Source organism: Anneissia japonica, unplaced genomic scaffold (assembly GCF_011630105.1).
Source record: "Anneissia japonica isolate Jap-2015-1 unplaced genomic scaffold, ASM1163010v1 scaffold287869_len1821871_cov162, whole genome shotgun sequence".
Lineage (NCBI taxonomy): Eukaryota > Metazoa > Echinodermata > Crinoidea > Comatulida > Comatulidae > Anneissia > Anneissia japonica.
In genome coordinates, this window is record NW_022741034.1 from 747,659 (window position 1) to 772,521 (window position 24,863).

General features: G+C 33.5%; 2 protein-coding genes across 2 annotated transcripts in view; both read left to right on the plus strand.

Annotated features, from left to right (window-relative positions):
- The first annotated feature begins 1,298 nt into the window (after positions 1–1,298).
- LOC117118489 (zinc finger ZZ-type and EF-hand domain-containing protein 1-like) lies at positions 1,299–14,508 on the plus strand. Its single transcript, XM_033263089.1, has 14 exons — positions 1,299–1,477; positions 2,920–2,965; positions 5,130–5,211; positions 6,963–7,044; positions 7,574–7,645; positions 8,088–8,297; positions 9,409–9,532; positions 10,145–10,244; positions 10,797–11,009; positions 11,707–11,838; positions 12,299–12,430; positions 13,522–13,748; positions 14,295–14,375; positions 14,480–14,508. The coding sequence occupies exons 1-14, from the start codon at positions 1,400–1,402 to the stop codon at positions 14,506–14,508; spliced, it is 1,608 nt and encodes a 535-aa protein (XP_033118980.1). The 5' UTR covers positions 1,299–1,399.
- Positions 14,509–14,854: 346 nt separating this feature from the next.
- The window catches only part of LOC117118466 (zinc finger ZZ-type and EF-hand domain-containing protein 1-like), a 40,971-nt gene continuing 30,962 nt past the window's right edge, over positions 14,855–24,863 (plus strand). The window contains exons 1-15 of the mRNA XM_033263054.1: positions 14,855–14,928; positions 15,717–15,772; positions 16,263–16,352; positions 17,165–17,227; positions 17,631–17,790; positions 18,639–18,740; positions 18,939–19,039; positions 20,236–20,362; positions 20,798–20,960; positions 21,194–21,264; positions 21,754–21,856; positions 22,280–22,344; positions 22,863–23,025; positions 23,710–23,828; positions 24,073–24,186. Coding sequence (XP_033118945.1) covers positions 14,878–14,928; positions 15,717–15,772; positions 16,263–16,352; positions 17,165–17,227; positions 17,631–17,790; positions 18,639–18,740; positions 18,939–19,039; positions 20,236–20,362; positions 20,798–20,960; positions 21,194–21,264; positions 21,754–21,856; positions 22,280–22,344; positions 22,863–23,025; positions 23,710–23,828; positions 24,073–24,186 — 1,548 coding nt within the window. The 5' untranslated portion in view covers positions 14,855–14,877. The remainder of the gene's footprint in view (positions 14,929–15,716; positions 15,773–16,262; positions 16,353–17,164; positions 17,228–17,630; positions 17,791–18,638; positions 18,741–18,938; positions 19,040–20,235; positions 20,363–20,797; positions 20,961–21,193; positions 21,265–21,753; positions 21,857–22,279; positions 22,345–22,862; positions 23,026–23,709; positions 23,829–24,072; positions 24,187–24,863) is intronic.

Sequence of the window (24,863 nt, forward strand, 5' to 3'; positions counted from 1 at the left end):
GTCAGTGTTTTAACGTGAACAAAATTAAACATTAATATATGTGTTTTTCCTAATTATTAAGATTGCTTAAATTGTTAATGTTACAATCAGATTTTATTCCATTCTGTAAGTGGCGGGTTTTCTCTGTTGAATAAGAGTACAGTGTGAAGAAATGTATACGACGATGAGACGATGATCAGAATTTTACTAAAATACACTGTGTACTTCATTTTAATCATATTGAAGAAAAAGGATGCAGAAACTGGAATATTTACATTTCATTTTAATTAAACAACTTGTAGCCGAGTTGACTGCAGCCGAACTTTTTTGTGGCCGAGTTCCTGACCTGCTCCCTCATAATAATTTTTCTAGGCCTACCTAGCCTATGCCTCATGAAAGGGTTGTCATCCAACTAAGAACAAGAAAAATTAACTGGTTTTCGATAACTTACAAGGTACTCATTTATCCTAAGCCTAGGTCTAGGTTAGCTAAATAAAGGTAGGTACTAGCCTAGGCCTACCGATGAATAGCCTAGCTAGGGGCCTGTGCCTTTGCCCTACTAGGCCTAGGCCCTAGTAGGCTAGAATGGCCTAGACTAGCTAGGCCTAGGGTGGCTAGGCCCTATCTCTCATTAAGGCCTAGGCCTAGGTGCCTAATCAATTAATGATACAATATTGTACTCAGCTATCGATTTAAGATCGATCACACCATCAATTCCGATTTTACAGCAAATTTTAGACTGCGGCAGTGCCGATAGAAAACAGGAGCTTTTTTGGCACTGCGGCAGTGCCGATAGAAGACAGGAGCTTTATCCGCACTGCGGCAGTGCCAAAACGGCACTGCGGCAGTGCCGATAGCCACTACCGAATGCAACATTGGTCTTACCTTTAATAGTGATATAATACTATAGGAGGCAATTCAAGAAAAACAAACATAGGCCCAGTCCTACCAAAAAAGTTAAACAACCACCGTTTATTTTAATTAGACCAAAATAAAAAGGAGAAAAAAACAAAGCAATGAGATAAAATACAGTACTAGTAGGCTACATACAGACAGTATCCCCGTTCCTGAAAATTTGATTTGGAAAACCCCATAGCCTGGACCCACCACTTGAAATCTGACACAGCTCTAGTTTAAGCGGTCGACAAAGGGAGTCACAAATATTATTTATAGGCTACATTTGTTATATTTCAGCTTGGAAATTATGAAATAACAAAATAATTATATAATAATATAGTCATTTTGTAAAGGCAAGATATCATACATTAAATATATTTGGATTAATCAACCTTCATTGAAATGGTAGATTCCAACAAAATGTCAGCGCCCTGTGTTTTTGCTTCCGCAAAAGTTAGAGGCTCAACTACTTTGAATTTGGCTGGAAATGTTAGCATGACTATTTTTAAATAACAAGTTTTACATGATTACATCCATGATGGGAAGTAGTGGTAGCAGCAGTAGAAGCGACAGCGATGATGAAACAACCAGTACTGATATTGTGAGTTCAAAACAATCAATAGTAATTTCGGACACCCAGGGCCTAGGCCTACATGCCAAGCAACCAAAAACGTATTCAAGAAGGAAGGGCCATCCTCTTTCCGTGGAACCTGATAGGCTAGACTATTACTACTAGGCAAGGCCTAGACACGGTCTTGGCCACTTCGATCGCCAGGATTGCGCCTGTCTATACCTAGACACTCAAGTATAACTGAGTAGTAATCTAATAGGCATTTAATTTCATTTATAATTTTTCTTGTAAGGTAAGCTTAAAAAAAAAAATCAGTTACAAATTGAAAAACAGTGCTGAACCTGAGTGAGGTGAGAAGGGAGTCCAAGAAAGAAGGTAAACCAAATGAATTACTATCAAAAGTTGGTTTTCCTGACACTGTTTCAAACAAAAACAGTCTCTAGGCACTACCAAAGAGTATAAATAGAACAAGAGAGCCAACAACTCTCATTGAGAGCGTAAAAAAACGATATGCCCTACGCAGCTAGTGTAGGACGCCAACTAACGCTTGCATGTTTTTTATTACCCAGTACACCACCGCGCACGCTCGGTTTGTCTGTTTATATGTCCTCCACAAGGTAGTGTACTTTTGTTTTCTGCTTACTGAGTTTATAGCGGGCGTACTTCTACCGCGCTGCGCAGCGCTGCACTGGGTAATAAAAAGAACATACAACTGTTAGTGGGCGTCCTACACAGGCGTGACGTTTTTACGAATGGGACTTTGCTCTCTTGTTCTATTTATACTCTTTGGCACTACTTGTAGTTAGGATATAGCTTATAAATAAATTAAAAATTCTTCAATTAAAATTTACTATAAAAATGTATACCGTCACACCAGAATGAAATTTATAAAATATACAGTATATTAATTAAAAATTTAAGGCCAATTGTTAGTAGTAGGGGGAAGTAAATGCTGCCATCATGTTGAATACAGGTTGTTCGATGATTATGGCATCATTTGAATTGATTTGTTGAAATTATTTTTTATTGTACAGTATATACGATAATCCTTATCGTATCATCCTCGTGTAATTACTTTTATTTCTTTTATTTCCAGTATGAAAAATTACTTTTTAGCTTTTTATTGTTATCGTTATCGATTGTTATCGTTATCGATCATTATCGACGGAACTGCATTTAATAGGCAATTTTAATGCCAACCTGGTCCAATGGAACAGTTTCGGCCTTGCGTGAAATTTAGTGTGACTACACTCTTCTTATGTTTGTCTTTAATTCAGGTATAACTATGATGAACAATTTATATTGTTCAACATCTTGGACGATGGTTTCCTCATCAGAACACCCCAGTTTTAGTTCCAGTCCAGTCTGGTTTTTTTTTGTTTTTTTTCCAAACTGTTTTTAATAATAGTTGCAATCATCGCAAACATTGGGAGTGCAGTTGTTGTTGAATTCAACATTTTTCTTCCTTACAGACCGTGGAAAGTTATCGTGTTGTTGCTTCTACTGCAAGTACAACAGGTAAACTGACAAATTTTTTTTAATTTTTTTTATAAGCGATTATTAAGTGGCCACTTTACAAGAACAAGTCCTTAAAGACTAGGAACCACTGACTTCCTTACTATACATATAGTAAGGAAGTCGGTGACTTTCACAGTTGAACCAGACCAACAATCCAACAGAAGTATTTACAAAGCTTTTCAAAATTAGAAAATTATTGCTGCGAAGCAGCCAATTCATATTCTTGACAGCAATTTGACCTCTGAAAGGTCATTGTTTGTCAAAAAACAAGTGCCTAAGACGACTAAAAAGCGGAGTTTCCTTCTTTCGTTCTGCTGGGTAAAATCAATTAATTTAGGCGACGTTTGTAGACTAACCTACTCGTACCAACGTCCGCATGTTCGCGCTCTCTAGGCCCTGTCTCTTATACACATCTAGATGTGTATAAGAGACAGTCATCGTTTCTATAGAATTAGGCAGTAGACACATGCTCACGCTGGGAGCCTATTTTTTAACATGATTCAGAAACCTGTCATTATGTTTTTTTAGCTTTTATATACCTCGCACAACTCGTTAACGTCTCTATCTATTGTCGTGACGTCATGGCTCACTGGCTCACACTTGCGATGTCTCGCACTTGTGATCAAATAACACGCTGGCTCGCACTTTGGCAACACTCTTTGGCAGTCAACTCGCCCCTAGAAAAACCGCCCTTGGAAACTTGCCCCATAAAAAAATGTACACTTCCTAGACCATGCAGTCTTCAAAATAATAATTGTAACCTTTGGTAATCAACTACATTTTCCACATACATAGAAATTTTTGAAACTTTATTAAAAAAAACCTAAACCATAATTGACCACTATAGACACTTTTTGACAAAAATAAAAAAATTACGACTTTGTTACCCAATGAGAAGTGTTTTAATATAGACAATGGGTCGTGTCCCATATTATTTGTTATATTTTTATTATTCATTATTTTCACTTGACTCGCATAAATAATTTTGTTCGAACAACATTTATATGCAGTTGTACTTTGCAGCACTTCACTTGCAATTTGCAATTTCTAGTATAGTTTTTATGAGACAGGCCGCATCTGGCATCAATACTGGTAAAGCCAGATGTTCACTGCGCTGTACAACGGTTGTACAGTCATCGTATGGCGAATCCTACTCTCTGCTTTCTGTGAGCGCCAGCCTACATAGCAGGACCTGCTCATTGTCGGTGTCTGAATGGATTGTCATTAAAAACGATCCATTGCGCTCATTGAGGCATTGCATTCTTGATGGAGTTGTGTCTGTCGACAACTGCCTTGAGCGTTGAGTGTCCGGCTTTAGTCTTTCAATTATAGGTCTTTACCGTCATCAGCTTGGTTTCTTTATAGTGTTTTTTCCCACAAATTAAAAAATATGGAACAAGACAAGTGAATAATAATGTAGAATCGAATGAATTTTAATGTCATGAATTCATGAAAATTGTCTTCCTTGTTACAAAGATATAAGTAAATAATAAATTTAAAAATCAAAAAATAAATTTAGCTATACAATGTCACAAAAATGCACAAAACGATGTAATACACAGGTACAGATAATATTGGCCTTATCGTAAAAACGCTTTGTTTTTGAGTCTCTAAACTTATTACAGTAGTTGTGATAAATGGCGTTCCTAATTTACTGGATGCTTTTACAACAACAGAGTTGTGAAGTAGGTGAGTGTCATCTGGTTTCAAATTTCTTATTAATGAAACTTTGTCACATAGTACAGTTAAGTCCTTGTAATTTTGTACCGATTATTTAGCTACTTTTTGTTTAACTTCATTTGTAAGTCTGTTATATAAGACAAAATACAAGAAAAGGTGTCTATCTGTCTGTCTTTTAGCAAGATTATGCAAAAACTAATGAATAGGTCTTGTTATAAAATTTAGTGACGCAAGAGATGATTAAAATTTTCAAAATAAATGTTAAAGTTCAATGTCATGGAAATTCAGTTTTTTACCCGCGATCATAAACAAAAAATGATAAAATCGCCCCTTTTATTCAGGGACAGGGCGGAGGTATGCTGCATCACTGAGGAAAATACTGTGCCTGTATACTACAAGTGATTCCATTATTTTCTTGAGGGTTTGGCGCAGCAGAAAATATTGTGCCTGAATATGCTCTAGTTTTTTCTGTGTTTTTTTTCAGATGTGGATCACAATCCCAAAGACTTCACCCTTGGTATGTTGTTTAGTCATTCTACTTTGAGAGAAGCAGCATCTAAAATCAGGTTTGTGTTAAATGTATTTTAATATTTTATATTTATATACAGTAATTATTATTATTTATAGTAAATATTATTTTTATTATATAAATATTTTAAGCACTATCAATTCTTTCTTTAATAATAATAATAGAATTAGGAGAGAACATTTCCTCCCCCTGCAAATCCATTTCTATAAATTTTATTTCCCAAACCTAATTTTAAACCTCCACCCCAACCCAGCTTCCACCCCAAAACCAAACCTCACCCACCCCCTCGACCATCGGTCATACCTACTTTGACACTCCCTGTAAATTCCATATTGAGATATTTTTAACACACACAAACACATACACAAACTTACACAATTGAAAACATATCTCCTGGCAGAGATAATAATAATACTTGAGCGCATTTTGCTAAAACCCTCAATATGTTTAAATCTGGGATTAAGCAAAATATAAATTAAAAAGATTTTTGAGTAGTTGTTTGTATGCGTTGATGTTAGTTGCTTGTCAAATTTCCTTTGTATTTTTTATCTTATTATATTTTTATATCATGAAATTTACAGTATTTGTATGTAACTTAATTTTTTACACTTTTTGAAATATTCTTATATATATATTAGCAATTTAAAGTTGTACCATTTTAAAATACTTAATGATATTTTTACTCGCACGGATAAGCGCCTGGGCGCTTAAAATATTTGTTGCCCTTTTTGAGGGGCGCTTATTGAAACGGGACGCTTACGAAAACAGATTGTAAATTGAGGGGGCATTTATGGAAATATATGAAAATTTAGGGGTTCTTCTGGGAACATGGGAAATTTAATGGGCGATTTTTGAATGAAAAAATTATATAACAACCGAAAACCGAAGATTACGAATGGTTCTTGTGCAAAAATGATAATCGTCCAGAGAGCATGGCTCGAGACAAGAATTGACTGAGTTTCAGCAGCAGATGAATAGTTGTGGTGGTGTATATAAGCTTGTTGGCCATCTGCCGATTGAGATTAGCAGGATCATTGGAGGGCTTCTTGCAAACTCGCATGAAAACGTGCCAAAGGTGCAAATTGTCGGGAAAAGAAAAAGAGAAGTAGACAAATGTAAGAAGAGGAAATTTGGAAAGATACTGTCCATGGGAGCTCTCATCTGTCCATGAGAAAATATCCTCATTTTGAAATTGACATAAGAAGAAAATATGAATCCACTCCGCAGCTCAAATCAGGATTAGTTAGATTATCGTTTGCTAAAAAAATCAATCACAAATAATGCTTTAAAAAATAAACACCAAGGGGAGCTTATTTCATGTTTGGGGGAGGGACGCTTATTCAAGAGGAACGCTTATTTAAACGGTGCGCTTATTCGCATGAGTATGGTATCTGAATTCTGTATTCTGTACAATAGTTTTTTTATTATTTTCATAAAGACTATTAATAATAAATAATAATAATATATTAATATGAACAAATTATGTTTTTTATTTATAATATTAATGAAAAAATAAAATAATTTTTGTCATTTGTAATATTATGAAAATTATATATTTTTGTGTTAGTACTAGTAGTTTTTTATAAAGGCTATTATTATTAATAAATATATTAATAATACTTATATAAAAAATTTTTTTTTGTACAGTATATATGAATTATTAATGTAGTCAATTTTGTCATTTGTAATATTGTAAATATTATTTTATTTTCTAATAGTATTTTTAATTTAATGTAATCATATGTATTATTGTTTTTAATAATTTTAATATTTTTTTCCTCCATTAAGGGATGATATACCAGAAACTGTAGTTCAGCAGCACCATGGCAACCTAGTTCGCTTTCTAAATGAGAGAGTCTACTGCAGCGAGGTAACTACTAAGCTCAGTCCGGATTATAACATTTTCTTTGACAAAAAATTTGTCCTATGCCCATATATAGTCATGTACCTATATATGGCAATGGTGTGATGTCATGATGACCATATTTGGGCATGTTTTTTTAAATAAAATTTGATAGTTTGGTTAGTGCTTAAGCATTGACCAATGGGCTTAAGTGATAAATTATTGAATTGGAATTCTTTATTCTTTATTGATCTTCAACTAGCAGCCAAAAGGCTGAATTACAGGAGATTTACAAATTACAGTAATATTTACGTTCAAATTTAACAGAGCAATTAAAAAAACATTAAAACAGGAGAACATTAAAATATGGTAGGTTAAAAATAAACATATATTATAAAGAATAAAATTGTTAAATACAATAATGATACTGAATAATAGTGATACAAGTAATAGTGATTACATTTACAATTATGTTCAGGCTAATAGCCTATTCTCTTTCCTGGCAATGATGTTATCTTGAATGACGAATGAATATTATTTCTTGCCTTTTTTTCAGACTCATGTTACACTGTCTCAGTTTTGTGATTTTCTGCACCAGAGGGGTGTTGGCAGAGAAGAATGTGTTCAGGTAGGAATCATACTATTTAGTATAATTTTTTTTTTTCACTCTTCCAGATCTTTGATTTTATCTTTATGTCCATCAGCCTAATTTTATCTTCATTTCCCAATTCTCCCAGATTGACCTTTAGTTTCCAGGAATTTTAGTTTATCTTCTAGTCTCCAGGAAATTCGAGATTTTCTCCTGGAATTTTAATTTCTCTTGGATTTTAACAATTAGTGCTAAGCAAAATTTTCCCATTCTAATGCATTATATTTGGCAGTCATAGGATTTAATGAACGTTCTGGGTGGCAATAACATATTAACAGTTATCCAAATCATAGCAATGAATTTGTACTCATGTGTCCTTAAACACACGTTTTAGCTACTGCAAGCATCGAAAACATCTCTCTGACCATCATAACAAATTTTCCAGGAATTATGATCCAGATTCTATCTTCATTTTCCGCAGGCCTTTGATCAATTCGATGCTGATGACGAGGGACAAGCAGAAGTTCAGACTATGTTGGATGCTCTTCGGACATCAAACGGCGCCTGCCTCCAAGGCGACCTCAACTACTCAATCCGTGCTTTACAAGCATGTACCCTTATCCCTAGTTTGATTGATATTTACTCCAGAGGGTGTAAGAACAGTCTACAGCATGGCAAAAGGCTGTTGAAGGTAAATTTCAGTAGGGAGGTTTCGCAAGCTTACGAAAACAACCAATACAGCTACATCGTCAAATGTTTAGTCAATCCAACAAGAGTAGCAAATCTGTCGCAATGTAGGCCATCATTGCCAAATGCATGAATCAACGATCATATTCACTCGTATATGTAATTTCAAGAATGTTTAAGGCTCAAATGAAGTTAATGAAGATGACATATTCATTATCGTTTTTCTAAAGTTGCGAATATTCTCTACTGTCTAATGTGTGGATACTAATTATATGTTGATTAAAAAAAAACAACAATTAAATAGTTCAAGACAATAAGTACTATACCACTTACTTCTATCCAAAGTCAAGCATTCAAATTCAAAAATTACACCATTTAAAATATTACTCAAGACCTATGTTTGTTTGTTTTTAAAATATTGACTTTATTTTATGTCTGTGATTTGTGAAAAAAAGGCACTTTATAAGTGAAATTATTATTATTATTATTATTGGTATTATTATTATTATTATTATTATTATTATTATTGTTATTATTATTATTATTATTATTATTATTATTATTATTGTATGGATATAATAAAGAAAATGGATGTTATTTGGCAAATACTATTTTTTCCCTTTTAGTTATGTGAAGTTCATAAATTTTTATATTTTCACTTGTGAATCTTAATATAGTTAATACCATTGTCAATTAAAAATAGGGAAAAAATGGAGAGGACTAAACATGTATAAGGCTACATTAAATGGCCCCACCCTGCAGGAAGACTGACCTTACCCGGTGGTAGGCCTAAAAATTGATTGGAGAGCCAAAGTAAATTTTTTATTTAACACTTGGGGCCACACCCAAAATTGTATGTTTCTAGTGCGCTTCCAAAAAACCTTCATTCATTGCTTTTACATTGGTTGATGCTGGTTTATGCTTAGTAATTGATATTAATTTTTAGAGATGATTGGTGTTGGTTGGCGAACAGCACACATAGAGTTTTTAATTCATTTTCGAAGGCCACAAAAAATCACTTGTGCCCTTACCCAATTATGATCCAAAATCACCTGCCGTTATTATAAAGTATTTAGTGCGCTTTAGGTAATCTATGTCTGTATGTATTTTTTTAGTATGTTCTGAAAAACCGAGCTGTTAGTACCAATTTCCCATTCCCTATCCTTGAGGGATTCAACAACACTTGTTCTATGCGACTGTCGGTCCTCAAGAACCACTTTGATCGTCAAAAGGGTAACGGTAAGTAGTTGGTATATCAGAATATGTCTGTAATCATATAACTCCTTTCAAACTGCAAGCAAAAACTTTAGACACAACCTGGATTGGTGGACACTGTATTTATAATCCAAACATTTAGACATGGATTGGATTTGAATAGCTTGCCTTCAAATCCCAGGGTCCAATTCCTGTCAGTGTTGCAGGATGTTTTTCACAACCAAAACAACTCCACTCCTTAAACCTCATATTGAGATTTAGTTTGTGTAAAGCAAAGTGTGTGTTTTGTCTTGTGAAAGGAATTGTAGGACAGCGATATGTTCACTGTTGACAATCTCTTGTCTGTGTGTTGTGTGCCTAAATAAATAAAATGGAATTTTGGACTTGCTAAAATAAACTAACAATTGGCAAAATAGCCCCTGAAACAAATTAGAATTGGCTGTTCTGGTGTTTGTATAGAAACATCATGAACTGTTGAGTTTTATGCTGTTTAAAAGTCTCTCGGACTGCCTATACAAGGTATATGGATATTTAGATTATTTTTTATGGAAGTTGTGATTGAAAGGTACAATTGGTTTATCTAGGTATATCATTCATAGACTATATCACTCTTCTTTCTCCAAATATCAAATTTAGTTGCTAAAGAACTGGCTGATGCAACTGGGAAAGAAGTTCGACAGATAACTCGATGCTTCAAAACGATTCAAGTATCGACTAACAACAGAGATGTCGGAAGGTAATTGGCTGTGTCTTTTAATGTTGATTCTAGAATTTTTTTAGGCAGTGGCTCTTGTTATTTCGGGCAAATATTTGGAATTTTTCGGCTATATAATAATGAATAATAATTTTTATCTTTGCATTGTTTAGTTCTAAATAGATGCCTTGCTTTGTAAAAGTTTGACTTTTTATGTGTATTCAAAATATATGTAAAGCCCTTTTGTTCTGAAATAGCCGCAGTATGCCCACCTATGTTATGGTAGCTAGCCTAAATATTGGGAGGTTAGGAGACTGCTAGTAAAAATCAGGAGCAACTTACCAAAATCTGGAGCTCTAAGCTATAAAATAGAGGCTAAAATACATAATGCCAGACTAGAAATTGTGAAATCACGAAAATAAAAGGCGGCAAAATATTCCAAATTATAAAATCGTGAAACAAAAGGGTATTTACAGTTTTGTTTTATATTTATGTACCATTGGCCCCGAAGTAGTACAGTGCTGTTGATTATTAGATCAACACATAAAAAACGAAAATGTAGTTTACAAAAATTAACTTATTATATTTTTTCAGACTCACAGACAACAACACCTCAACTTACTGGCAATCGGATGGAGCCACAGGTTCACACTGGATCCGCCTTCGACTTAAAAATGATGTTGTACTCCAGTATCTGTCAATATATGTCAACAGAGCGGATCAGAGTTACATGCCACACCATGTTTCTGTCTTGACGGGTCGCACCCCTTCCACACTCCAAGAGGTCAAAGATTTGCGAATACAAGGGTTAGTCTTTAGGATTTTTTTTTTGTAGAGATAATATCAGTGTTTGGTTTTTTGTAATTCAAGATTTATTTAATCTCTTTGATAGTGCACCCAAGAACAATATAAAATATAAACAAATGAAAGCAAACAGAAGGTTCGAAAACAGCTTACACTAAAAACTAAATACCGGTAAAATAACTTAACATTAAAACAAAACCATTTAAATTATTGTAATGAAATGAAACACGCACAGCTACACAAAAACCTGTACAATAATCATTTAAAACTACCAGATGTAAAATTTTATTTCGCAAAGGCCTGTGTTTAAATTTAACCAAGCTTCCATGCAATCTTCTAAATGAAGTGAGTTTGATCAAGCTTTTAATTAAAGAGCCACTTCTGAAAAGTTGCATTTGTCTAGGCGGTATGACTCAAAACTAGGTTTGTATTTTTATCTAATGTAGTCATTCAGGGACGACTTTTTTTGAGCAAGATCAAACCAGTTTGATTTATAATATATATTATTCCTTTGTTTAAAACTATTAGATTGAAACTATCTAATAAATAACAAATCTTCTTTTAATATTATTTAACCATTGCCTTTTAGAAACATCTTCAAATATAGCTTCAAAAAGTCATTTCATATGTTAGGATCAATGCCAACTGGTTTAGATCATGCCATTTAAAAAATTATGTCAGTTTTTTTTTTATTTTGCAGGCATGCAATGAATGAAGTAGTTCTTATACAGAATGCTCGCATCACAGCGCCATACGTGCAGATAAATATTCTAAGATGTCACTCAGATGGATGCGATACCAGGATCCACGGACTTAAGGCACTAGGATTTAGGTAACATTTGAACCCTTATAGGAATAATTTACACGATACTAACCATTAGTAATGATAATTAATAATTTCCTTATGAAGCTTTTAAACATACAGCTGTTTAAAAAAACAATTTTTGAGAAATCAGCCTTCAAAGTTTATGATTTCAGGCATTTCTCAGTTAGAAATTTTCACCGAATTGTTAAAAATTGTTGTTTTAACATTGGAAATGGGGAAATAACAGCATATAATGATGTATAGATATTAAGGTTAATTTAGTGCAATAAAATAGATTTCAAAAATGTTGACATCTCTGAAACACGAATTGCGATGAGTGACTGGTTTCCTTATCTTTGCCACATATTAGCATAAAGAATAGTACTTAATGATAATGGTCACAGTGCTAATGATAATGTTAATAATATTATTACCGGTATTAATAATAAATAAAAATTATAATGAATGAGTTGTTCTTACTTTTTAGGGTTGTACAGAGTCCAAAAGTCAGCGTCAAAGATGCCTCGGCTGTTTGGTATTTCTCCGTCTTGGCATCCACAGCGACAGCCACCATGCCAATAGCACCTCATCTCCGAGATAGTATTATAGAGCACACAAGGTAAGCCCACTAGTTTTTTAATATTTTATCTTTTTAAAATTGTTACGACAGAAATATTTAGAAAACAGTTTCTGTGTTGCGCTAATAATCTTGAAGAATATTCATCCATTAAGCTTTGTCCAGATTATCATTTTTTCCATATATAGTCATGATGTGCCTGTATATGGTCATGGTGTGATGTCATCATGACCATATTTAGGCATGTTTTTGTGAAATATAATTTTTATATTCTGGACAGGCCTTATTTGAGGGATTTTATTTTGTTTGTATTTTTTAATTGGAAATTTAATAACTTATTTAAATATACAGAGTATTGTATTTAATTGTGTTAGTGTATTATCCAGACATTCAGTCTGTGTATTAGGCTTGAAGTCTTTGCTTTTTATTAGCCTCACCAAAGGAGCGAAGCTCCGCGGAGGCTATTGTTTTTACCTTTGTTCTTCATGCCGTTGTTGTCGTCTTCTCTGTTGGCCATTTGTTTGTTACCACAATAACTAAAGTTTGGTAAGTCCGATTGGTTTCAAACTTGGCAAAATGCAAGATGGTAATAAGAAGACGGAGCCTATTGTTTTTCGTACATGTGTGAATATGCTAATTGCTCATTTGCATAATTAATATTTCACTAATTAGTAATTTCGGAAGTTTACTACGATAACTAAAGTTTGGTAAGTCCAATTAGTTTCATACTTTGCACAATACAAGATATTACTAAGAAGACGGAGCCTATTGTTTTTGGTATATGTGTGAACAGCTAATTGCTCATTCGCATAATTAATATTTCACTAATTAGTAATTTAGGCTATTTACTACGATAATTAGAGTTTGGTAAGTCCAATTAGCTTCATACTTTGCACAATACAAGATATTAGTAAGAAGATGGATCCTATCATGTGTGTGAACAGCTAATTGCTCATTTGCATGAATAACATTTCACTAATCATGTAATTTAAGCTAATTACCACTAAAATTTGGTAAGTCTGATTTGTTTCAAACTCCTACAATTTTCAGAGAAAAATTACACAAAGGGGGTGGCTATGGTCTTACTGCACAGCTTAAAAAAAGCATATCTAGTTATTTTTTTTTAATTTCAGGATTGCCCTCAGCCATATGCAGCCCCTGTCTTTGAGTTCAGCCTCAGCTGAGCGGCCATCTTATTTAAGTGGTCCCGTCCTCGATCAGCTGGAAACTTTCATTGGCACTGTGTCTCGAGATCTTTGTTCTGGTGATATTGATGATAAAGGATTCATCGTAGCTCTGGAACTAGCGTTAGCTCGCGGCAATGTGGCTGGCATTCTACATGCCCTTGAATATGCCCTTGGTGAGTAGTAAATAAAAGTACCACATTAAAGTACAAGTATCTAGCTTGCTGTGTTTAGCTTTGATTAAAAAAATGTCGGCTTGTTGGCAGTAGTGGCGCCAGCCTGTCCAACAGACCTAGACTCTGTCATCCGATGCCACGACTAGGTTGTCAGATCAAAAACAAAAATAATTATAATTTGCCTATCAAAATAACTTTATTTTAATTGCTAATCTCTAATATTATGGTCTAAAAGCAGAATTTAGACCATACTAAGCCATAAGAACTCTTATCATCAACGCTACTAGGGTCGTCGACTGAGGCTCTAGTTGGCGATGGGTTCAGACTCTTCCGTCAAACATGTCAGACATCTTGTTGGATAATCTCTGGCTCCACCGCTGCTTATTAGCTGATATTCAGTTTTCTACAAACATTTATTTTCGCAATTAAGTTGATCCATAGAATGTATTTAAAGTAAAACTATCATAATGTTAATTAGTTTTCTGTATATTTGAGAAAGAAAAATATGTGGTGATATTATAAAAATTATATTTTATTATTACTTAGATAATCACAAATTGGAGTTCCCTGTTGGAAGAATGCTAAAGACATTGAATTCTGTAAGAGACACTTTACTCAAGAAACACTGTAAGTAAAACTTAGCCTCATCAATTCATGTATTTATAACCTTATTATCTTGCCTGTCTACATCATAATTATATTTTTGTTTTTATTATGTTGTTATTATATAGTTGCTATTGCTATTGTTGGGTTTCTTTGATTTTGTTGAGAGAACTTTACTCTACATGTACCAATGAATTTCCTTTTGGACGTAATAAAATATATCGTATTATATCATATTATTACTTCAGTTGGTATTGTTGTTCCTTTTGTTATTACTATACTTGCTATTGTTATAGTGTATATTAAGAATAATAACAACAAAACAAACTTCATCCATGAAATATCCTAACTTTTATAGCCTTATTATCTTACCTCCACCATATTTTATGTATATATATGTTGTTAATTGTGTGTATATATAGAGTTACTATTGTTTGTTGTTAATTGTGTGTATATATAGAGTTACTATTGTTATTACTCTTATCATTTTATCCCAGCTTACATTTCCGAGAAAACCCAGGTGAACATGTTCTTTGGTAGAGGAACACCTGTACAATTAACGAAAGTCAGAATCAAGGTAAGAGTAAAATCAGTGAAGAAATTGAAACAATATGTTTAAGGTACAAGATAAAAGATAAAATATATTGCCGCCAGATGAAATCAACAAAGAAATTACAATGCTCGCAAAAAGAACAATTCCAAGAAAAACCCATAAAAATTGGCCAAGGGGGGAAAAAAAGGGGAAAAAATCAACATCAAAATTCCATCAAAAAGCACAGAAAATTTTAAAATTATAGAAGGCCTACAAAATTTTAAGATAATGAAAAATATTAAAAGGGAACAAAAAAGGGTAACATATTTTTAAAATGAAGGAACTACTTAAGAGGAAAAGTCATATAATAATTATTATTATTAATTTATTATTTTTAATTATAATAACAACAACAATAATAATCAATTATATAGCTTTATACTTGTATGTTTATTTTATTATTTTATTTAGGCACAAAATACATGTGCCAAGGATTGTCAGTAGCAAATATATCACTGTCCTACTTGTAGATGACATTTCCCTACACAAGACAAACATAAAATACAATACGATGCTTTACACAAACTTAATCTCAATATGAGATTTAGGGAGTGGAGTTGTTTTGCTCGTGAGAAGCATCCTGCAACACTGACAGGAATTGAACCCAGGACCCTGGAATTGGAAGGCAAGCACCTTAACCACCAAGCTATTCAAAACCACTCACCTATTCAACTCCATTCATCTATTAAACTCCACACTGTAAATGTTCTTATATATTTAGTTGTGGTATATGTACAATTTCTATAAATATGTTGTTATTGCTTTTTCATCAGGCTAGTAAGGGTGACATTGCACCAAGAGCAGGACTTGTATTTGTTTACAATGACAGGTAAGGCAATTTGTCCTTATTTCTTTGACAAAAAAACTGTTCCATGTCCATATATAGTCATTATGTATCTATATATGGCAATGATGGGATGTCATCATGACCATATTTAGTCATGTTTTTGTTGAATAAAATTTGATAGTTTGGTTAGTGCTTAAGCATAGACCAATGGGCTTAAGTGATTTTGAGTCTAAACGTTAAGTTTTCTTCATGTATTATCAAACAACAGTATATATTATTTATATTTCTGTGTTTATATTATTTCTATGAACCTTTGAAGAAACATTTCATGTAAAATATTTGCGACAGCACTTATACTATCCATGCTTGGTGTTTAAGGTACTCGGCTTCTTATTCCAGAGTCCAGTGTTCAAATCTGTGACATCACAACCTCTCATGGTTTTTAGGGAATCATTCTGTCTTTAATTTGGCAAGTCACTCATTGTTGAATGAAAATGAAATGAATAAATACATATTTTATTACTATTAACAGTGAAGGTTTTGATCAACAACGTCATATCGACCGCTTTTCAGTTTACAATAATTTCACTGACACAGAGTACAAGATATTGAATGGCATCAGGTAATATGTAAATCACTGTCTTATTTTCAGCTTGCACATTAACATACTAATTATTATATATTTTTTATGTCAGTATATGATACTGCTTGACTAAACAGCACATATATATGATTAAAAAGTTTCGTGGTCAGGGACCATGTTCTGTGCATTTTTTGCTCTACCATTCTTCTGGTGTGCTCCACCCATTATGTATACCCACTTTATATTACAAAGCTAAATATGGCAGAAGCAAATAAGCATTCTTTTGATCGCCTGTAAATGTCCACACACATCCTGAACAGCGCCACCATTCCAGAATTGTCTGGACCAGCATCCTGTCCCCGTCTGATGGTGGCAAATGTATTGATAGTCATATCCACACTATCAAAAATCCAGATAATCAAATTTAATTTGACAAAAACATGTGACATACCTAAATATGGTCATGATGACATCACATCATGACCATATATAGGCACATCATGACTGTATGTGGGCATACAACAGTTTTTCATCCAGATTATCAAATTTTCTTTGACAAAAAAATGTTGTATATATACATATAGTCATGATGTGCCTATATATGGTCATGATGTGATGTCATCATGACGATATTTAGGCCTATATATGGTCATGATGTGATGTCATCATGACCATATTTGGGCAAGTCACATGTTTTTTGTAAAATTAAATTTGATGGTTTGGCAGGGCTTGAGAGTGCACTACAATACTTTTGACAACTCTATGGTACTACTGAACTTTCTTTGACCAAAACGAAACCTATAATGCATTGTATTGTGTTAATTTTAATTCATTGTTTTTTCTAATTTTAGATCAGCATCTATTGGTGGACTGCCTGATAATCCTATAGCTTATTTTGCATTCGATGATGACTGGTAATTATTATACAGATGTTTCAATACTGGAAGGTGGTTTGTCGCACTGACGATTATTCTTGGGGTGGGGGGATGCTGCTTAGTTACCCCCAGCCTGTACTATTGATAGGCTATGAAGTGGCTCACGTTTCAGCCCTGTGTGCGAGTATTCATTGGCTTATAAATTAATTAAATTAGAATATTGTGGTCGTCTGTTGTCAGTATTAATAGTAAAATCAGGCCTGACATACCAAGGTAAATAAGAAATTAACAAACTTTAATTTTCAAGAATTTTTTCATGTTGTGTTTTTATCAATCATTACTATTCCAAAGTCTTTTCTGGACTGCTTTTGTTTTATTTTTAATACTAATGTAATATTAGATAGGCACCATAATGATTTTTTTTAAATAATTTTTTTTAAAGGAATGAAATTGAGGTACCAATGGACGTCTGTCACACTGGACGCTACGTTTTGATCAAATTTCTTGGAGCACGCTCAGAAAGTGCTGAAAAACTTGGCATTATTGGCATCAAGTTCAGCGGCTACATACGAAAAGATTCAATGTTGGAAAATGTTAACCTGGTAATATGTTAAATTTGAGCAAACTTTTCTAAAGTTTAATTTTGCTACAACTAACTATCTTGTCGTTTTGCTTGTGTATGACTCTGTCAGAGGTTAATGATCATAAATATTCAAGTCATACAAGCCATTTTGTGGGCATCCATAAAATTGAATAAAAAATGCTTTTAGATGTTGAATTCATATGTGCAATGTTATGTAATAGTATAAAGCGTACAATAGTTTATGTGCATTGACCTTTGACATACACACGTACTCATGAAACTATATGGCAACTAAATGCAATATAGCATATTTATTTCTCACATGGCAGTTTTAGTTACATTACTCTGCTACTGTGCACCACAGTTTTACAAAAAGTAGAAACAGTCGTAACTACTGATTTTGGTAAAGCGGAAACCCCCGATAGAAATGTGAATGCGCATGCAAATGAACTGATGCTTTCAATTTGTGCAAATGAATTTCGCCTAGTGGAAAACAGCCTAGTGGAAAACAGCGGGATGGAGCATATAGAGATATTTAGTTTAGAGTTTTGAGAGATAGGTGGTGGCTGTGTCATTGTGAATATGGTATAGAAGTAAAGCCACAACATTTACACTAGATACGATTATGACTGGATAACAACATATCATTCCGTAGTTTCTATACTTCAACACTGCACGCATCTGTATCGTGTTGTCATGTCGTAATCGTGTTTTCTCTAAATGTGGCTTAAGCCTATTTAATATGTAATTCTCTGTTCAAGAGGCAGCCAATGTAGATTCTTAAGTACAGGTGTGATATGGCTGTGTTTCTTTGTGAGGGTGAAGCATTTTCTCTTTTAAATACATTACAATTTTTATGTTTTGTAGTCTGAAATCGCTCCATTGAAGCCAGATTCAGAGGCTCCTGTGAAAACAGAGACAATATTTGTTCGTATCTTGCATTTTCTTAGCAGCATTGGGCAGGATCTGGTTAGTTGTCATTTTTTTACTTTTTATCAATTAATTCAATTTGAGCTTTTTTTTCAGGATATTACCATTTATTCACCAGCTATGTGTTGATATGTATTGAAGATAGTGTTTATGTTGATAATATATTGATTGTTGAGTATGTATTGGAAAAATATTAAATATGTATTGATTTTTTACTGTCTATTTATAATAATATAGGAGATGATTCGACGTAAAGATATTGCTTGCCGTGGCAGTCTGATTGAACTTGAAGGTGTCACAACCAAAATGATATTCAAACATTATGAGAAGTTGCTCAGGTATAAGTATGAACAGATAAACTACTTTATATTGAATTGATAATGATAAATGATTGATAATTATGAGGATGATAACTATAATGAGAATAAGGATAAAAATGATGATTAAAATGATGAGCTTGTTTATTATTATTATTATTATTATTATTATGAGGATAATGATGATGAGGATAATATTTTAAGGGTCATGATATGATCAAAGAGTATAGAATTGCTAGAGGTCTGACACGGTTTCATTTGCACGTAATCCTATATCAAAAAGCACTGCCACGAAGGGGCATGTTCTTAAAAAACGAGTTTAGAGCAAAATCTGTTTGAATTCTAATAAGAAGCCCCCTATCTCATACTGTTTTTAAACGTTCATTGCGTGCATACAAAGTCGGAGCCGTCAAACCTCTTCCAATTCTATACGCTTTGATGTGATTGATAACAATTACAATGATAATAATTGAATAATGAGGATATGATAATGATAATGGTTAATTATACAAATAAAGAATGTTTATGTGGTGAATGGAACAGTCAATCTTTCAACGAATGAAAATATTCTTTCCATTGCACGAATAATAAACATTCATTGTTTTATAACACACCTAAATAGATCGGTTTGGCCTACCCAGCCTGGCCCTAGTCTGGGCTTGTCTATCCTTGGTGCAAAACCTACCTAGGGCTAGGCTAGAAATCTGTCAACGCAGTTCGGAAAATAAGGCCCAAATTTTGCACAACTTTGGGCTAGTTTTTGAGGTATCACCCATGCAATTAGAATACTTTACAGCTGTTTACAGTAAGCAAAATCTCTGATAAATTACACACCGCTAAGACGAGTTCAGCAAGAAGTAGTCTTATAAGTTTAGTGGTTATAGGTGATAACCTCTACTTCAATTCATGGATTTTAACCTTCCGGAAAAAGTCAGTCATGCGTCTTTTTAACCACTCAAGGTTGAAGTCATTTAGTATCCATAGGCAACGTGCAGTGGACGGAAAAAATGCACGATGGAACAAAATTTCAACGATGACCAATGAAATGGGAAAAAGTGGTACGAATTCAACCAATCAAATGACTGGGATCTATTTAGGTGTGTTGTAAAATTATAATATTTATAGTAAAATAATGATGAAAGCTGTTGATGCTGAGGGTACTGATAACGTTCGATAGTGATAACATTACAAATAATTGTTATTTAATTTTTTTGCAGCCATGAAAAGTGGAAATACAGTCAGATTCTAATGATTCGCATGCTCCACTCATTTATACCCCATCTGACGAAACAGAACATCAAGGACAACCTTAAAGACAAAGATGCACTTGCCAATGCAGAGAAGGTTAGCATTTAAGATTTTGATGATATATTTGGCAAATGCCTAGATTATTTTTTTGTAAGAGTAATTGATAATTTCATAGTTTACATATTCAATATCAAAACAGAAATTAAAAAAGAAAATTAATACAGTAGTAGTAGAAACAGATTGCCTTGCCTTATTTGGTTTTACTGGCATAGTTTTTACACAAATTAGGTCAAATACATGATTCAGAAATCGTCACGCAAAGCTCTCACATCATCTCGGTCCTCATTGTTTTGTGGTTGAGATTCGAAATTTATGTAATTTATACGTTGATCATTGTAGCCAGGACTAGAATTGACAAGTGCATTATGAGTTATTCTTCTACAATTTATAATATATATTTGAAAATTAGTGCATGAATACTAAAAGTGTACAATATGCCAGAATAAATAAATAATTTTTTTTTCCCCCAAGCCTTCTACTGATGCAGCGACTAACAATGATGAAAATGATGAAGATAAAGAGGTTATCAAATCATTTTTCAAGATGCTGTGTGACATCATTAATGAAACACCAAAAGATGCACCAGAGCCGGCCGGACTCCTCCGGGAGGCTGCAGTGGAAGCAGTAATAGATGGTACAAAACATATTGTAAAACCAAACAAAGCAAGGAGTCACATGTCCTGGTGACAGTGAATCTCCTGCTTTTGTTTCTCCCAGGCAATTAGGCCAAATGAATAAATAATAATAATAATAATATTAATTATAAAAATATTTATGGCACATGGACTTATGTTGTTAATGTTACTGGTCGCAAAAGATTGTACTTTGCATTTCATAATATTTCTGATTTTTTTTTACACACTCTAGGAGCTGCTGTGTTCTTCCCAAATAAGGATGAGCGAAAGAAGAAACTGTTTACAATGATGAATGCAGAATGGGTCAGTTAACAATTATAATGGACCTTTCTCCCAAGCCCGCCCCTTGGATATGGTTGTTAAGGTCCCGCAAAATGATAATGTTGAAATGTACAGAAACATGTGCATTTATTGGACAACATGTGTGCTTGTTAAACACACATGTATTTCTGGCCCTCTTCTGATAGATCAGTTATTAGATTTGATTGATCATTTATTGATTTATTCATTTAATATTATTGTTATTTTAAAATTATATTTTTTTTATATACAAATTCAATTCTCTTCTTAGTAGCAGTGTTAAATGTAAAACAAAAATATAATTTTAAATTGTTTGATAAAGCTTTCTAGAAAAAACTTCATAGAAATTTTGCATCACATATGTAATTTGAATTGCACTTAATCTAAATGATTTTTTATACTTTCTATGTGTGTTTTTTCTTTGCCTGTTGAATCAGGCTTATCATTGTTATTTGCTTGTCATTTTCAATCTTATTGTTTCAATTTCTTTAGATTGATGACAAGCCAGCAACTAGTCTTGTTTTCCAGTCACTCTGTAACTACTTCAGTTCTGTTGACCCCACAGGACTCCTTGATCTGCCATCCGATCCACCAAAAATTAAAATTTGAGTTTATCTTTATAATTTACTGGTGGTTAAAATTTGTATTATAAAATTGCAGTTAACCAAGTGTTTGGAAACATAGTGAGTATTCTGTACAATGACATGTCAGGTATGGTAGAACATCACACATGGAATTTTGCTGAAATAGCATTTGCAGTACCCGCTGCTACTTGGGTATCTTATTCAACATTATTCATTAAGCGCAAGTTTGGTGTTTTAGTGGTTATGACACCAGGCTAGCTATCTGGAGGTCATGGGTTCCACTCCCACTAGAATCACCAGCAATTTTTTTTCGCTAGTATCGGGGAACGTACTGTGTATTCGGTACAATAACATGTCAGGTAGTTCAACACATCACTCCTAGAATATGTTTGAAGCTACTCATAATACTATTAACTAAAAATTTTTTTTTTTTCAGGACTTTGATTTCACAACAACCTTAAATGTAATGGAAACACTTCTTATGGTGTCTCTAAAAGAGGTTTGTAAACTCATGATTGATTTTCTTTTTACTAGGCTGTGAATTGAATATTTATAAAACAGAGTTGAGATGGCTACACCTGCAATTTTTCAATACACATTAAAAGAATAGCAATGAACCCTTTAAAAAAAAAAAAAAAGCTACTACATCCAATATAACTCCGCCATGTCTAAAATGCTTTGATGAGCCATGCAGGTGTAATTATTGGGCTTGGCCTCTAATTTTATTTCAGAAATTGAAAAATTGCAATTCCATCCCATTCCAGATTCTTATCCTTTATGATTATACCTTGATTACAATGTTCCAGTTTGACGATTATTATGTTTATCTTGTGAATCTATTCTAATTACTGTGAATGTATAAACAGCCCTAGATATTTTAATCTGTCTGTTGACTTTATCACATTTAACCCATGACGGAAATGAAGAAAGATATAATGGAAGTAATTGACAGTAAAAGGACAGTAAATAATGCAAATGATGTTATTAACATGTCATGGAATTCATTTATTTCTGTAGTTTATTCGAATGACTGAGGAGGGTAATGATGCGAGTGTTGCTAAGGAGTCGTACGTTAGCAGCCTGCTCAATGCCTTGCAAGGTAGCCTAGTTTTATGGTGTAGAAGCAGACTACAGGCTGGAGAAGGCCATCAAGATACCGCCAAAAATATCATCTGCCAATGTGAGTATTCAAATCAGAATTGCCATTCTCACATGTGTTTATATGTGGTAGGCTTAGTTCAGACTAGGTGGATAATCCCGGCTCAACTCGCAGGGTTTATCCACCCGCCATTCTGAACTAGGTGGCTTATCTCAAGGCGGGCTGTGTTCCTATAGTAACTAGGCCTGGCGCGCCACCGTGTTTAACTTTTCTAAGCTGGACTTTAATTATTGCGGGGAGCTTGCATTGACTTCAGGTGACGAAATGACCAATCAGCATTCAATTACGTACGCTGTGAGCGAGCGTACAAATTCTCGCCTGGCTACACCCATTAGTCTGAACGCCCGGCAAAGTTAAGCCGGGCTTAACATTGAGCCGGGCTTAACTCAAGCCTGGCTTATCTCCAATTCTGAACGTAGCCTTTATATGTTTTATTCACACATGTGTTTATATCACAATTACTGATTAACATGCGTTTAATGTACTTGGAATTCTGGTTGGTGCGATTCTGATGTAGTGTGTAATTAAAGAAAATTGTTATAACATGCCAATTAAAATTTTCTCATTCTTCTTTAAAGCCCTATGTCAAAACATGTGACATGTATAAGGCACATCATGGCTATATATGGACATACAACCTTTTTTTTTTGTCAAATTTCAGTGGTTCAGTACAAACATTGTGTTTTTTTTTGGTTTTTTTTCTAGATGTCAACAGCCACTGCAAATGCATTAAGGAAGCATTTGAGGTTATTTCTGAAACCAATGATCCTGACATATTCAAGAAGGTTGAGTCATCGTTCATTGCTACAACATTTCGTCAGCTGGTGAGAAAAATAATTATGATTATAGTTATGATTTATGATTATTTTAATGTTGTCCTTCCAATTATTTTGAAATATAGAATTTATTACTCATTAATTTAATCTTTAACAACAATGATGTTAATGGTTGTCATTAGGATTGTTTTGTTCTTTCGTTAATAATATTTGTAAATGTTTTATACCAACCTGTGATTGATGCATAAACATGATCATGTTATTAGTTCAAAGAAATCATTTTCTTTTATAGATTTTGTGTCTGAAACTTGTCGCAAGTGATATCACTAATCTTAGCTTATCCCAAGATATTCTTGAAATATCTGGCAAGCTCAAGGACCTAGAGATTAGTGCACAACATATTGAGGTATATACAGTCTATTTTGTTATTACTTACCAGGATAAACCGACTAATTGTCATTGTTCTTGAAACGTAACACCCCTTCAAAAAAGAATGGATTAGTCTGACCCAGGCATCCATGGCGTTGGTTGTTCAGATCCATCTGTGTAGGTAAGTTTTCTGGTTTTTGAACAATTAGTCGGTTTATCCAGGTAAGTATTCACAAAATCTGATTGACTGATTTAAACAGACTATCAGGTCGACTGATTGAATGATAGACTGATTGATATACTGATTAACTGATTATAAAACTGAAAGGCTGATTTATAGACTACCAGGTAGACTGATTGAATGGTTGACAGACTGATAGATTGATTGAAAGAATGATTAACAGATTGTCTGAATTATACAGACTGATTTATAAATGATTAACTGATTATAAAACTGAAAGGTTGATTAATAGACTATCAGTTAGACTGATTGAATGGTTGAAAGACTGGTAGATTGATTGAAAGGCTGATTAACTGATTGTCTGAATTATTCAGACTGATTTATAAATGATTAACTGATTATAAAACTGAAAGGTTGATTTATAGACTACCAGGTAGACTGATTGAATGGTTGACAGACTGATAGATTGATTGAAAGAATGATTAACAGATTGTCTGAATTATACAGACTGATTTATAAATGATTAACTGATT